We start from the raw sequence: 12,188 nt of genomic DNA on the forward strand, positions 1-12,188 counted from the left end.
GCCGGTCGACTGTGGCGGGGCCTGCGGGAGACGGACGGGAGGGGCCCGGGCCGGGTGTGGGAGAGAAAGAGGACATTGTGTCCCCCACCCTCCAACTCCCCGAGGTGTCATGGCACAAGCCCGTTTCCCTCGCCATCTCCTCGGACACAGTGCCCTCGCCACTCACTGCCCGAGAGATGCAGAAGCTTGGACATCGCTACCTTTTCCCTCTTCGTGCATGTCCCCAGACTAGGGTCAGACCTTCCCTCCAACCCAGCTCTCCCCTTGGGGGGCACGCGAAGAGGGGGCTGGAGGGTTAGGTGAATTTTCTGTCCTCCCTCCTCTGCTAGAGAGGTGCGGAGAGTAGGCGGGAGCGTTGCCCTCCCTGTGTTCACTTCTGGCGGGGTGAGGGTCTCCCTTTCCTTCCTTCCCCCCTGCCCCCCACCACCCGTGCCGAGGGCTGACATCTCTACGCCCCACTCCACCTCCCTGCCCCTTTCCCGCCCTCTTTCCCCCACGTCTTCGTAGCTTTGCCATGTGTTCGCCTTTTCGGCGTTGCCCTTCTTGGGTCTCTGCTTCATCCCTGAATTTTGTGAGGGAAGGGGTCACCGTGTGATTCTTGTCTTCCTTCAGACTGGGGCCGGTAGGAGTGTCACTTGTCCCCCTCAGGAAGTTAAGGACAGTGTCTTGAGCCGAATTGTGTAATTTACTGCTAAAGGGAGAAGGTGAGGGGGAAGATTCTTGCGCCCGAGAACTGGGATCTCCTCGCAGGGCGAAGCACCGAGAGTTTGGGGGACCTTTTGACCTCTTGTTGGAAAAAAGAACTATGACTGAGTTATGTATTCCTTTTTGGGAGGGAAGATGGTTTTGTCACTGCTTTGAAGGGAGGAGAGTATAAGAAACAAGGGAATACCAGGGTAGGAGGTTAAGGGGCCAGGGCCTTACAGGTGGCCACAGTTTTCTGCTTCCTGGATGTGGGATGATGATTCTTTCTGTTTTCATCACAGTCAGGAGTAAGGTATCAGCTCTTGGTTTTAAGGTGGGGCTCCTACCTTCAGAAGCATGCTGTAGGGCAGTCTCAGAAGGGATGCTGCTGGAAACAGGATTTGGAAACTTTTCTTCTGGTTTCCTGTCAGTGTGTGGGGGCGGGCATGTGTACGTGTACTTTTTCTTTTCTTTTCGTGTAATTGATATCTGCAGTATTTTGACATAATAATCACTAAATCAGGCCCGGAGCCCCTTTCTTTCTGTCTTTATTAGGATTTCTTATAACACTTTCTGTTTTGACATTATATTTGCATTGGTTGAAGCTGTTTTTTAGTCTGGCGTTTCACTGAATCCTGTCTCCTTGGTATTTTGAATTCTGCACTGCAAAATATGATTAGGTGCGAGGTATTGCAGATCACACGGTGCCTGGCACAAGGGAGGCACTCAGTAGTTTGTGGATGAATTGAATGATTACAAAGATGTGTCTAGGTGTTATCCATATTCTGTCCTTTTGAGAGATGGCTTATATTAGAATATTGCATTTTACTTCCGATATAAAATAGTAGTTCTTAACCTTTTCTAGGCCACTGACACCTTTGAGATTATGATGAAATATATAGACTCTTTCCCCAGGAAGAAAAAAAAAAAGTACTAGACCAGTTTCAGGGACACTCTGAAGCCAAACATAGATACCTGTCTCAAAAGTAAACTGGAATCCTGAGTATTATTCAGTTCCATATTAAAACTGTTTAAAACTGTTCACTTTCTGTGTGGCCTCAAGAATGACAGTGTTGACACTTATAGACTAAACTTTGGGTCTTTAGGAACAAGATTTTGGAGTAATTGTTGTTACAATTTTAGGAGGAAAAGTTGTCACTAATAACTAGTACTAGTCAGTTTTAAATCAATACACTAGTGGCTTCCAAAGAAATAAGATTGTTATAGAGACTTTTGCCAGCCTAAAATCATAATCACAACTGACGTAATTTTTATTGTATAAACTGCTTAATAATGTGAGCAGCACGTGAACATTTTCACAAATCAAACTACTCATTTTTCCTGTTCTCCTCCAATCATATTTATATGCATGGTTTTTCATGTAGTTAAAAATTATTGTATCAACATTTAATATTAATTCAACCAATGCTTTTTGAATGCCTATTGTGTGAATAAAATCGAGTTCTTGTTGTCGTGGAGCTATAGTCTAATCAGGAGAGATGGGCCGTAACCAAATAAACACAGACTATGTTAGACGATAAGAGCTATGGAGAAGAGTGAAGTAGGGGAGGGGAAAGAGAGAAACGGTGGCAGGGAAGACATGCGACTGGAGCAGAGACCTGAAAGAAGCGAGTTATGTGTGCTGTCTTAGGGAAGAAGGTTATAGGCTGAGAGGACTACAAGCGCAAAGACCCCCTCAGTATATTTGGCCTTTTTGAGAACAGCTAGGGAGACAATGAGCAGGAGGGAGTGAGAGTTTAGGTTAGAGAAGTAACTGAGCGTTATACGTCATTGTAAGAACTTTGGATTTTACTTTGAGATGAGCAACCATCTATTGGAGGATTTTACGGAGAAGAGTTTCTGAGAATCGTTCTGTGTGGAAATCAGCTTGGCAGGGAGTTGAGGTGGGCAAGAGTGTGAGCAGGAAGACCAATTAGGAGGTTAATCTTTATTTTAAACCTTTTTCGGAGGTTGCAAAGTAGTTCATCTACCCTTTGTTGGGCATTATAGGCAGTTTGTTTCCCCTAACTGAAATAACAATGAAATAAACACTTTTGTATATGCAACATTTTCTTTCTTTTGGAATATTTCTTTGGGATTAATTTCCGGAAGAAGGACTGCTGAATCAAAGTATATGAATTTACTTGTCTTCTTGATGTATCTGTGAATTCCTTCCAAGAATACGTGTACTAATTAAAGTGATAGCCACAGTCATCAGTCTTAAGTATCAAAACAGTTGTCAGTGGCATTGAGTATTATTATTTATTACTTAAAAAGTCATTTGAGTTATAAAAAAATATCTTTTAGATTGTTAGGTTGAATTTCCCAGTAGCTTGAATTTAGAGTTCATATGTTTGTTCACCTCTCTCTTCAACATTTAACAAGAGAGTGCTGATTGTTCGGGATATGGACATGAATTAGACAGGGTCTTTGTCCTCAGGGAGTTTTACATTCTGTTGTAGCTTAGATTCGAATCGTTAAATAACTTAAAATCTTGCTATCTTGCTAAAAGTTTACTATCATTTGTGAACTTTGTTATTATATGGCTGATAATCTTTTATATAAAATAGACTTTCCAATCAAGCATCTAATCTAATTCTTCATATTGATAATTCCTTTTTTTTCTTACAAAGGGAGTTTTAATTAATTTTTAATGTTTACTTTGAAAGAGAGAGAGCATGAATGAATGGGGGAGAGGCACAGAGGAAGGGAGGGAGGGAGAGGAAGAAAGAGAGAATCCCAAGCAGGCCCCATGCTTTCAGCACAGCCCAATGCAGGGCTTGATCTCACAAACAAACTGTGAGATCATGACCTGAGCTGCAATCAGGAGTCAGATGCTTAACTGACTGAGCCATCCAGGTGCCCCTACAAAGGGATTTTTAAATGATATCTGCAATTTGTGTAATTTCTGTTTTGCATGTCTTTATAATCTTAAAACTGACAGCTCCATGTTTTGTTCTTTGCAATAAATTATGCAACTAGTACTTAGTTGAATTTTTAGATTGTTATAATTCTTTACAGTTACTCAAAACACAGAGACTATTGTTTCTGTTAAATAAGGTTAGCATTGCATCGTTGACATTTTTTTGAGTTTCAAAGGGAGAATGATACCAGTCTGTTTGGATAGAAATTATACCACTGTGAGGGCATTGCTCAGAGTTTCTAGTTCTGGAATCTAGATGGTTTGATTTGGCATAAGCAGAGAACTTCACCACCTCTGAAGTGAGTCAAATAATTGAGTTACCTGCAAGCACCTAGCTCTGTGTTTGACACATGCTAGGGACCCAACAAATGTTCCTGCAACCTCAAATAACCTCTGAGTTCCCAGTTCTAAAATTCTCATACTTTAGAAGTTCAGTAAAAAAAAAAAAAATTGTATAAACGGTTTATATATTAATGTTGTGGTGAGTTTAAAATTGTGAACTTAAAATTACTTCGTCCTAATGTTCTTTTTCAGATTAAACTCATCAGTTTTAAAAAGAGTTATGGCGTATTTCCAAGTATATCCTGTCCATTCTGATGTCATATATTGCTGCATGACTTAATGCCAAATTCACATCTTATGAAAGTGATTAGGGTTAAACATGAATGTATTTAAGCTTTCATATGTTATTGAGATGAAGCATCCATCCCCCCTCTCCCCTTTTTGCGCGTGAACTTTGGGGATTACAAGTGATAGTTTTTATGTGCTTTTCAGTCTTTCATGTACAGAGTTAATATTGGCCCATTCAGGTTATGCATTTTTGTAATAGTGGTTATGGACACTGAATGATTTCACACACTCTTTACAGTCCCCTTCTCACAGTTTTGAGATGAGTGGTTAAGAGGGCACTTTGTTTCAAAGTTAAATGATCCAGAAGAGTATTGAACCTATAAGCTTAGCTTATCATGATGTACTGATCAGCAAAGCAGTTTAACAGAGAACTATGCCATGCTCTTGTTTCCGCTTGAAAATAGGCCTTTAGAGGTAGAAAGTAAATGTGTGTACCACCAAGAAAAGGAAATTGTGTGTGATGATTATGGTGGAGTTGAAACAAGAAATAGTGTACTTTTATAAGTGGTCTAAAAATAATCGTTTTAATATAATTTTCAGAAGTATATGCTATGCACATGGTGGATTAAATATGTTTTATGAAATTAACTTCAATCATTAGAGAAGTTAATGGCTTTTTTTTTTTTTTTAATTTTTTTTTTCAACATTTATTTATTTTTGGGACAGAGAGAGACAGAGCATGAACGGGGGAGGGGCAGAGAGAGAGGGAGACACAGAATCGGAAACAGGCTCCAGGCTCTGAGCCATCAGCCCAGAGCCTGACGCGGGGCTCGAACTCACGGACTGCGAGATCGTGACCTGGCTGAAGTCGGATGCTTAACCGACTGCGCCACCCAGGCGCCCCGATGGATTTTTTTTTAAAGGTACTGATGACTTATTTTTTTAGGCTAATTCCAGATAAGTCTGGGAAAAAATTACATATTCAGTTTTCTATTTCTAGCCTATTTAGTTGCCATTGATAGAGATTGGTTCAGAGTGTAGAATGGTAAAGGTAACAGAATTTGGAATTAAATACGTAATCCCGTGTTTGGTTTCAGAATTTATTCAAGTTAGTCCATATTTCATAAGAATAGGAATATACGAAGCTACACTGTGTAACTGGTAAAAGGTACTGTTGGATTAATTAAAACTTGAAGTACCTTACTTTGAACTCACAAGTATATATACCTGTAACATTCATGGTTGTTTGCAGTGTACATTTATTCTGGTTGTATAAAATAACTTTGCTCAGGATAGAACTGTTATAGTTATTAACCACAAAAGTGTAAAAGTAAGAGAGGCACAAAGAACTGGGTGCAGTTGTTTCTTTGGGCAAATCCCAAATGTAGCTTGTAAGGTTCTAAATTAGTAGTAGGAAATTATCTCCTATTGCAAACTGAACATTTCAAATTGCTGAGATGTGTAATCTGAAGAGTAAATTCATTCACTGTGTTTTCAGTGATATTTAAAAATGCATTTGTAAACAGGATCATTCTGTTCTAGACAGGTTGGCTGTATTATAGAACATTAAGCAAGCAACCATAACTTAATTATTTTAGCAGTTGAAATTTAACACTAACTAATCTTTGGATTTTATGTAGTTTTAGTGTCTAGCCCAAATCATTGATGTCTTTTGATCTACCTTTTCCATTCCATTGAATGCATGTAAAAATGTTGCATGATTTTATAAATAGATTTCTCATTCAGTCATTGAACAGATGTTTGCATGACCCAGTATTAAGTTCTTTGATGGAAACTAAGATGTGACGCTGTAGTTTCTACTATAAGGAATTTATAGTCTAATAATTTGTTTGCCAGGACCTGACACATGTTTTATAAATAAATGTTGTATTTTCACGGTAGAGTGGAAATAGAATGATACTCTTTTTCTAAGTAAAATCAGTGTGATATTTTCAAAATTTTCTTAGTAGCTCAACACCTATTTCTGTGGTATTATTCCCCCGCACTCGTGGTGTTATTTTCTGACAGCTTACTATTACAAGAAAACCAGTTTCCCAGTTTAAAATACAGTAAGGTAAAATAAGAATTGTTTCCTTACTGTCTATTTTACTTTACTCCAAGACCTTTTTTTTGGGGGGGGGGGGGGAGGGCGGCAAATCGCTCTCTGCATATATGCCAAACTGTAGCGAAGTCCCCCTCCCTGCCCCCAGTTCAGTTGGCAGTTTTAATTCTGTGTTTAATGCAAGAATGTTTATTTATTTATTGTTGTTTTGTTTTTTTATAGAACAGCTTAGTCTTTTTTCTACACCGATAAAAATCATCTTTTGCCACTAAAGTTAACTATGCCCTAGAACAGAAATGTTCATGTAGATAAAATGCATCACTGTGCATTTTTAGTGAATGCTGGTAGTTTGCCAGCTTTATTTTCAAGTTCCTCCCCCCTCCAGACTTAATTGTGATGTGCTTATAAGGGAACAACAGTATACATAGTTAATTTGCAAAACCAGAATAGTTTTTCTGGTTTTTCCATTTTGCATGTTTTGAGTTAGGATTAATTGGACATTTATTATTCTCAGTAGACATACAATACAACAGTTCATTTAACTGTGGTGTTTTCTGTTGAAGCATTGGCTGACTTTTAGATAGTGAGCCTAGTGCAATTGTGTGAATACTACTGAATTTTGGATGACATTCTTTACACAGTTTAAAAGTAAGTGTGAGTGTAACAGAAGCTGGAAACAAAACGAGTTTGACTTTTTTTTTTTTTTTTCTCACTAGGAAGTATTTCTTTTCCAAGTAATATGCCCTTGTTAGGTTCAGGATCATTTTCAGTAATTATAGCCACTTAAACATTCTTTTTTCCTGTTTGCAGTAATTCATGTTCCACCGTGGCAAATTTTGAAAAGAACATAATTGTAAAGAAATGGAAAATCATTTATAACCCATCACCTAGAAATAATTACTGCTAACATTTTAATGTACATTTTTCTAGTTCTTTCATTGCATGTACACATTTTTTAATTTTTTAAAACATGGAATTATACTTTTACATACATTGTTTTGTTCCTACGTTTTTCTCTGAACAGGATATTGGTCTCCTAATGTGGGACTTCTCGGTTGATTCTTTATGATATTACTATTTTAAATAACACTGGGGCAAACATTTTTGTACATTTATCTTTGATTGCATCTCTGTTTTTTTTTTTCTTCCTTTAGGATAGATTCCCAGAAGTGGGATAACTGGATCAGAGGGTGGTTACCCTGTGTATAAGAGTGTGTGTCTCACTGCACCTTCAATGGCATTGAGTAGGTCAGTTTTTACAATCTTTGCCAATTTGATAGATATCTGTTACAATTCTTGGGTGGTAATCGCAAAATCCTCTTATTATTAATAATCTGTAAAACCATCACAGTGTATGAATAGTAATTTGCAATCATCTTTGAAAAAGTTGCCTGGAATGAATTTCTTTGAAAATATTTTAGGTGAAAGTAATCTTTGTGACAAGAAAAGACATTCCTTGAAGTTGCAATTTGAGCATTGTTCTTTTATTGGAAAGAAGTAGCATTTTCATGTTCTCCCTTTGCTAAACTGACAAACATGAGAAAGCTTATTGTATAAGAAGCAGTAAGTGGAAATGTCATGTAAAATTAAATCATTTCAGATAGTCACATGGTTCAGACAAAAAAAAAAAAAAGGCAATGCAACTTAGTGTTTAGAGCAATGGCTCTGGACTTAGGCAGCCTGGGTTCAAATCCTTGCTTTGCCACTTACTAAGTATATGATTTGAGGCAATTTACTGAGTTAACTCAAATTTAATTTGAGATAACTTCCTAAATATATGATTTGGTGTTTCTGAACGTTGGCTTTCTCATCTTTACAAGCAGAATAATAATGCCTACTTCTTAAGTTTATTGAGAGCGTTAGAAATAATATGTAAAACTGCTTGGCACAAAGCAAGCATTTAATAAAAGCTAGCTGTTGTTAATTTTTTTTTGCCCGATTGGGGGGGCGGGTAGGGCAGGAGATATCATCTGTGTGTCCTTGTTTACATGAATAAATGCAGAGACGCAAGAAGGTCATGAGCAGTGGCAGCTGGAGGGGAGTGGTAGACATTCTTTATGGTAGGAATGGCATGAGCCAAGATAGAAAGTTCAGGACAAGTTGGAGGACAGGGGGTTGATTTGACAGAAGCCTAAGCTTGTGTAATTAGAAAATGTGGCGATAAGGCTCTAGAGAGATTTATTGGGCTAGACTTTGGAAGTCATTGAATGCTAGGTTGAGAAGTATAGACTTTATTCAGGAGCACAAGATGTTTTGATATGAGGAAAGTGACTCAATCAGCACATTTATCTTTTGGAAGATGAATCTAGCTACAGAGTACAGAATAAATTGAGGAAGAAAGGGACTGAAGGCAAGGAGGCTGGCTTAATACAGGTACGGCATATCTGAGGGTTTAACGGAAAGCAAGAGGGAAGGATTTGAGGAGAGTTGCTAGGAGTCATTGTTGTGAGAGTCTCTGGGTCTTCAAGTGCACCCAGTTTGGAGATGAAATTCAAAAGGAACAGTCTGAGCCTAATGGATAGACGATGAAGAATTAGGAACCCCGAGAGAACATAGGACTCACTATGTATGCTTTGGTTGCTACTTTTTTTTTTTTTTTTTTTTTTTTATGTTTTTATTTGTTTTTGAGACAGAGACAGAGCATGAGCATGGGAGGGGAAGAGAGAGAGGGAGACACAGAATCCGAAGCAGGCTCCAGGCTGTGAGCTGTCAGCACAAAGCCTGACGTGGGGCTCGAACTCACAGACTATGAGATCATGACCTGAGCCAAAGTGGGACGCTTAACCGTCTGAGCCACCCAGGCGCCCAAACTACTTTTTTTTTTAACTGAAGGGTAAAAGATTCCTATTATTTCATGTGTGAAAAGCATATGTTTAAGCTTTCTTCGACCAATGGATAGTCTGCAGAAATGTTATTTATTTATTTAGCATTTGGAGTTCTTAGTTAAAAAGGACCCCTCACTTTTAGACATTATATTTCTGGAGGTATTATCTTAAAATACTTCATCGTAAGGTTAAATTCGGAATGTGGTCTTTCAGCATTTGTCAATGCAACTGGACTTTAGAAGCATCAGTTGTGTGAGCAGAAGTGAAGAAAAGTGAAACGCAGACTTCTCGTTAAACACTTAGAATGCTGTGGGCAGTGAAATACGGAGCAATGAAAAATAGGAAATTGAGTATAGAATCTTCAGAGAGAATAATACTTTTAATATTCTGTCCTTCCCTACTTAATTTCTCAATTAAAAAAAAAATTTGCAAATGTCATTCTTAGTCATTGTGGTACCTGGCTCTAGTTCTGTGCTAAATTGTACTTTCCACTTGGCTGAATAATAAGAAAGTTAGCCTACAGACTGATACTAATGTTTCTTTGTGACTGGTAAGTAAACTCACATGGGCTGTGGATTATCTGCTCCCTGTCTTCTTTTAATACCACCAGTTGAGAAAAGAAGCAACCCCCAGTTTTTAAAAAATAAATAGAGGCTTGTGATAACTTTTAAGGTATTTACATTTTCTAAACCACTGAATTGTTACACCTTTCTCAATGTTTCTTTTAGTTTTCAAATATTTTCTAAACTCTGAAATAAACTCTTCATTAGTTGTTTGTATTTAAAGCTCTTTTAAAAGTATTTTTAAAAATATTTTTAAATTAGTAAGCAAATGTAGCACATAGTATTAGAGATTGTGTGTGTTATTTACTACAAATACTGTGTTTTTCTTATGTGTAACTGCAAAAGCCCATGTATTGTCAATCAAATGAGATTTCATTTGCCAAAGAGACCTCAGGTATTCAAAACAGTTACAAGATTCCAGTTGAGTCTCTTTTGAATTGGTTTCAAGATCTTTCAACAGAAATCAGAACTATACTCATTCTCCTAGGTCTGATCACTCTTACCCCTCTCTCCTTCCCAGCCATAGCTGAGAGCAGGATCTTCCCTGTTTTGGGCCATTCCAGCACTGTCGCTGTTAGGGCAACTGTGGCCTTCTCAGTCTGTATGTTTTATATTCTTAAAAGCTTTCCTTCAGGCATCTTGGCAGGAAAAATAAGTTATTAGGTTGAGTGGCTAGCAGCTAATGGCATACTTTTTTTATAAGAAAATTCACAATTTTATGTCCGTTATACTTCAATAAAACTGAAATTAAGAAATCATTTACTTTTTTTAAAGTTTATTTACTTGGGGGGGGGCAGAGAGAGGGAGACAGAGAATCCTAAGCAGGCTCTGTGCTGTCAGTGCAGAGCCTGATGCAGGGCTTGAGGTCACAGACCATGAGATCATGACCTGAGTTGAAATCAAGAGTCGCACACTTAACCGACTGAGCCACCCAGGCACCCAAAATTCATTTACTTTTTACATGAGGTGACATACGAAGTGTGTGAAATGTTTTCTGTCTGAAAGGATAGACATAAAAGAAAGCTCACTTGTTGAATAGAATGTTGTATATATTTTTCTTATTCTCTGTAGTCAAAAACATTTTTTTTCTAATTTCTTTTGAATCAGTAATTTTGAATGCTAAATGTAAGTTCTTTACTAAGAAATCAGTCTTTCTCCAGAATAGTCTTAAACAGCTTGGCCAGTGATCCAGCAAATAGTAACTGCATGATTATTGGGTGCCTTGTAGTATTCTAGGAGCTAGAGATAGAGCAGTGAATAAAACATGTTCTCATGGAACTCTTGATATTGGTGGGGTTTGGTGGTGGTAGAGAGAAATAATAAGCAAATAAGGGAACAGGGTAATTTCAGAGGTCACAAATGCCACGAGGAAGCTGTAACAGGGTGAAATAGTAGAGTGATAGGAGGGTTTAGAGTGATAGTAGAGTGATAGCAGGGAAAGCTCTGAGATGGTAACATTTAATCTGAGGCCTGAATGAATAAAAGCTAGATGTGATGATTTGTAAGAAGAGTGAAGTAGGCAGAGGGCCCCCGTGGTACAAAAGCCCTGAAGTGAGAACCAGTAGGTCACGTTTAAGAAGTCCATAGTGATAGGCTGAGAAGAGACTGGTGGATGGGATGGGGGTGCAAGAATCAAACCACGTCAGGCTTTGGTGAAGGGTTTGGATTTTGTTCTTATAAATACCAGGGAAGACACACAGGGTATCACTACCTACTTACCTTTATGGATAAATATATGTAACTTTTGAATTTGAAGGTGGTGTTACTAATGATACTGGCTTAAAACAAATCTGTAGGGTAACCAGTAGTTTCTTTAGACATAGAAAATCACTAACCTGGTAAATAAATGACGTTTTTCCTAGGGGTCTGCAGAGAAGGGAACAAATTATTCCCATATTGTAAAAAGCCTTATGAAAATTATGTATGTGTTCTCAGTAGATTTAAATAGGTGAAATATTGTATATCTCTGCTTTGACCAATAACTGTATTGACTCAAATCTTTGTGACTGATTATCACAAATCATTATCATATATTGTGATTTGTAAGCTGTTAATGAAATAAAACACGCTTGCACCTCAAGAACCTAACATTGAGTTTCATTAGTATTTATGCCTTTGGCAGTTTGAGACTTCTGATTAGCTGTTACCTATCTGGTTAATTAAATGTCAGTGCAGTTGGTAGACAAAAATCTACCAAAAATCTAAAGATGTGGAATCTGTGGACAAAAGAAGAGATTTTTCAGAGTAAGGTTGAGAACCACTGATCAGTGTCCTAATCTCTAGAGGGATCTACAGGGAGAAGGGAAGTAATGTTTTTTTGAAGGTAAAATTACTGTATCTCACGTAATCTGCACAGCAAATCTGCGAAATATTGTTCACTTTTTACAGATGATAAAACTCAAAGTAATTATATAACTTATGACAATTAACAAACTCTAATTATAAAGGATCATACTGACAGCAAACTTCCAGAAGAGACTACCACAATTACAAAGCACACAAGTGATCAATAAATATTTATAGTTTACTTATATCCAAACATGAATAAATGAACAAGTAGG

At 37.8% G+C, this 12,188-nt stretch overlaps 1 protein-coding gene across 2 annotated transcripts in view; it reads left to right on the plus strand.

Moving 5' to 3' along the window:
- The first annotated feature begins 7,394 nt into the window (after positions 1-7,394).
- The window catches only part of RAP1A (RAP1A, member of RAS oncogene family), a 71,237-nt gene continuing 66,443 nt past the window's right edge, over positions 7,395-12,188 (plus strand). The window contains exon 1 of one of the 2 annotated variants that reach the window (XM_045478644.1): positions 7,395-7,487. Coding sequence is in view for 1 of the 2 variants with exons in the window: in XM_045478645.1 (XP_045334601.1) it covers positions 7,474-7,487 (14 nt within the window). In the remaining variant the exon portion in view is untranslated. The remainder of the gene's footprint in view (positions 7,488-12,188) is intronic. The other variant, XM_045478645.1, reaches the window with a different exon arrangement.

The sequence above is a fragment of the Leopardus geoffroyi genome, chromosome C1, assembly GCF_018350155.1.
Source record: "Leopardus geoffroyi isolate Oge1 chromosome C1, O.geoffroyi_Oge1_pat1.0, whole genome shotgun sequence".
NCBI classification, from domain to species: domain Eukaryota; kingdom Metazoa; phylum Chordata; class Mammalia; order Carnivora; family Felidae; genus Leopardus; species Leopardus geoffroyi.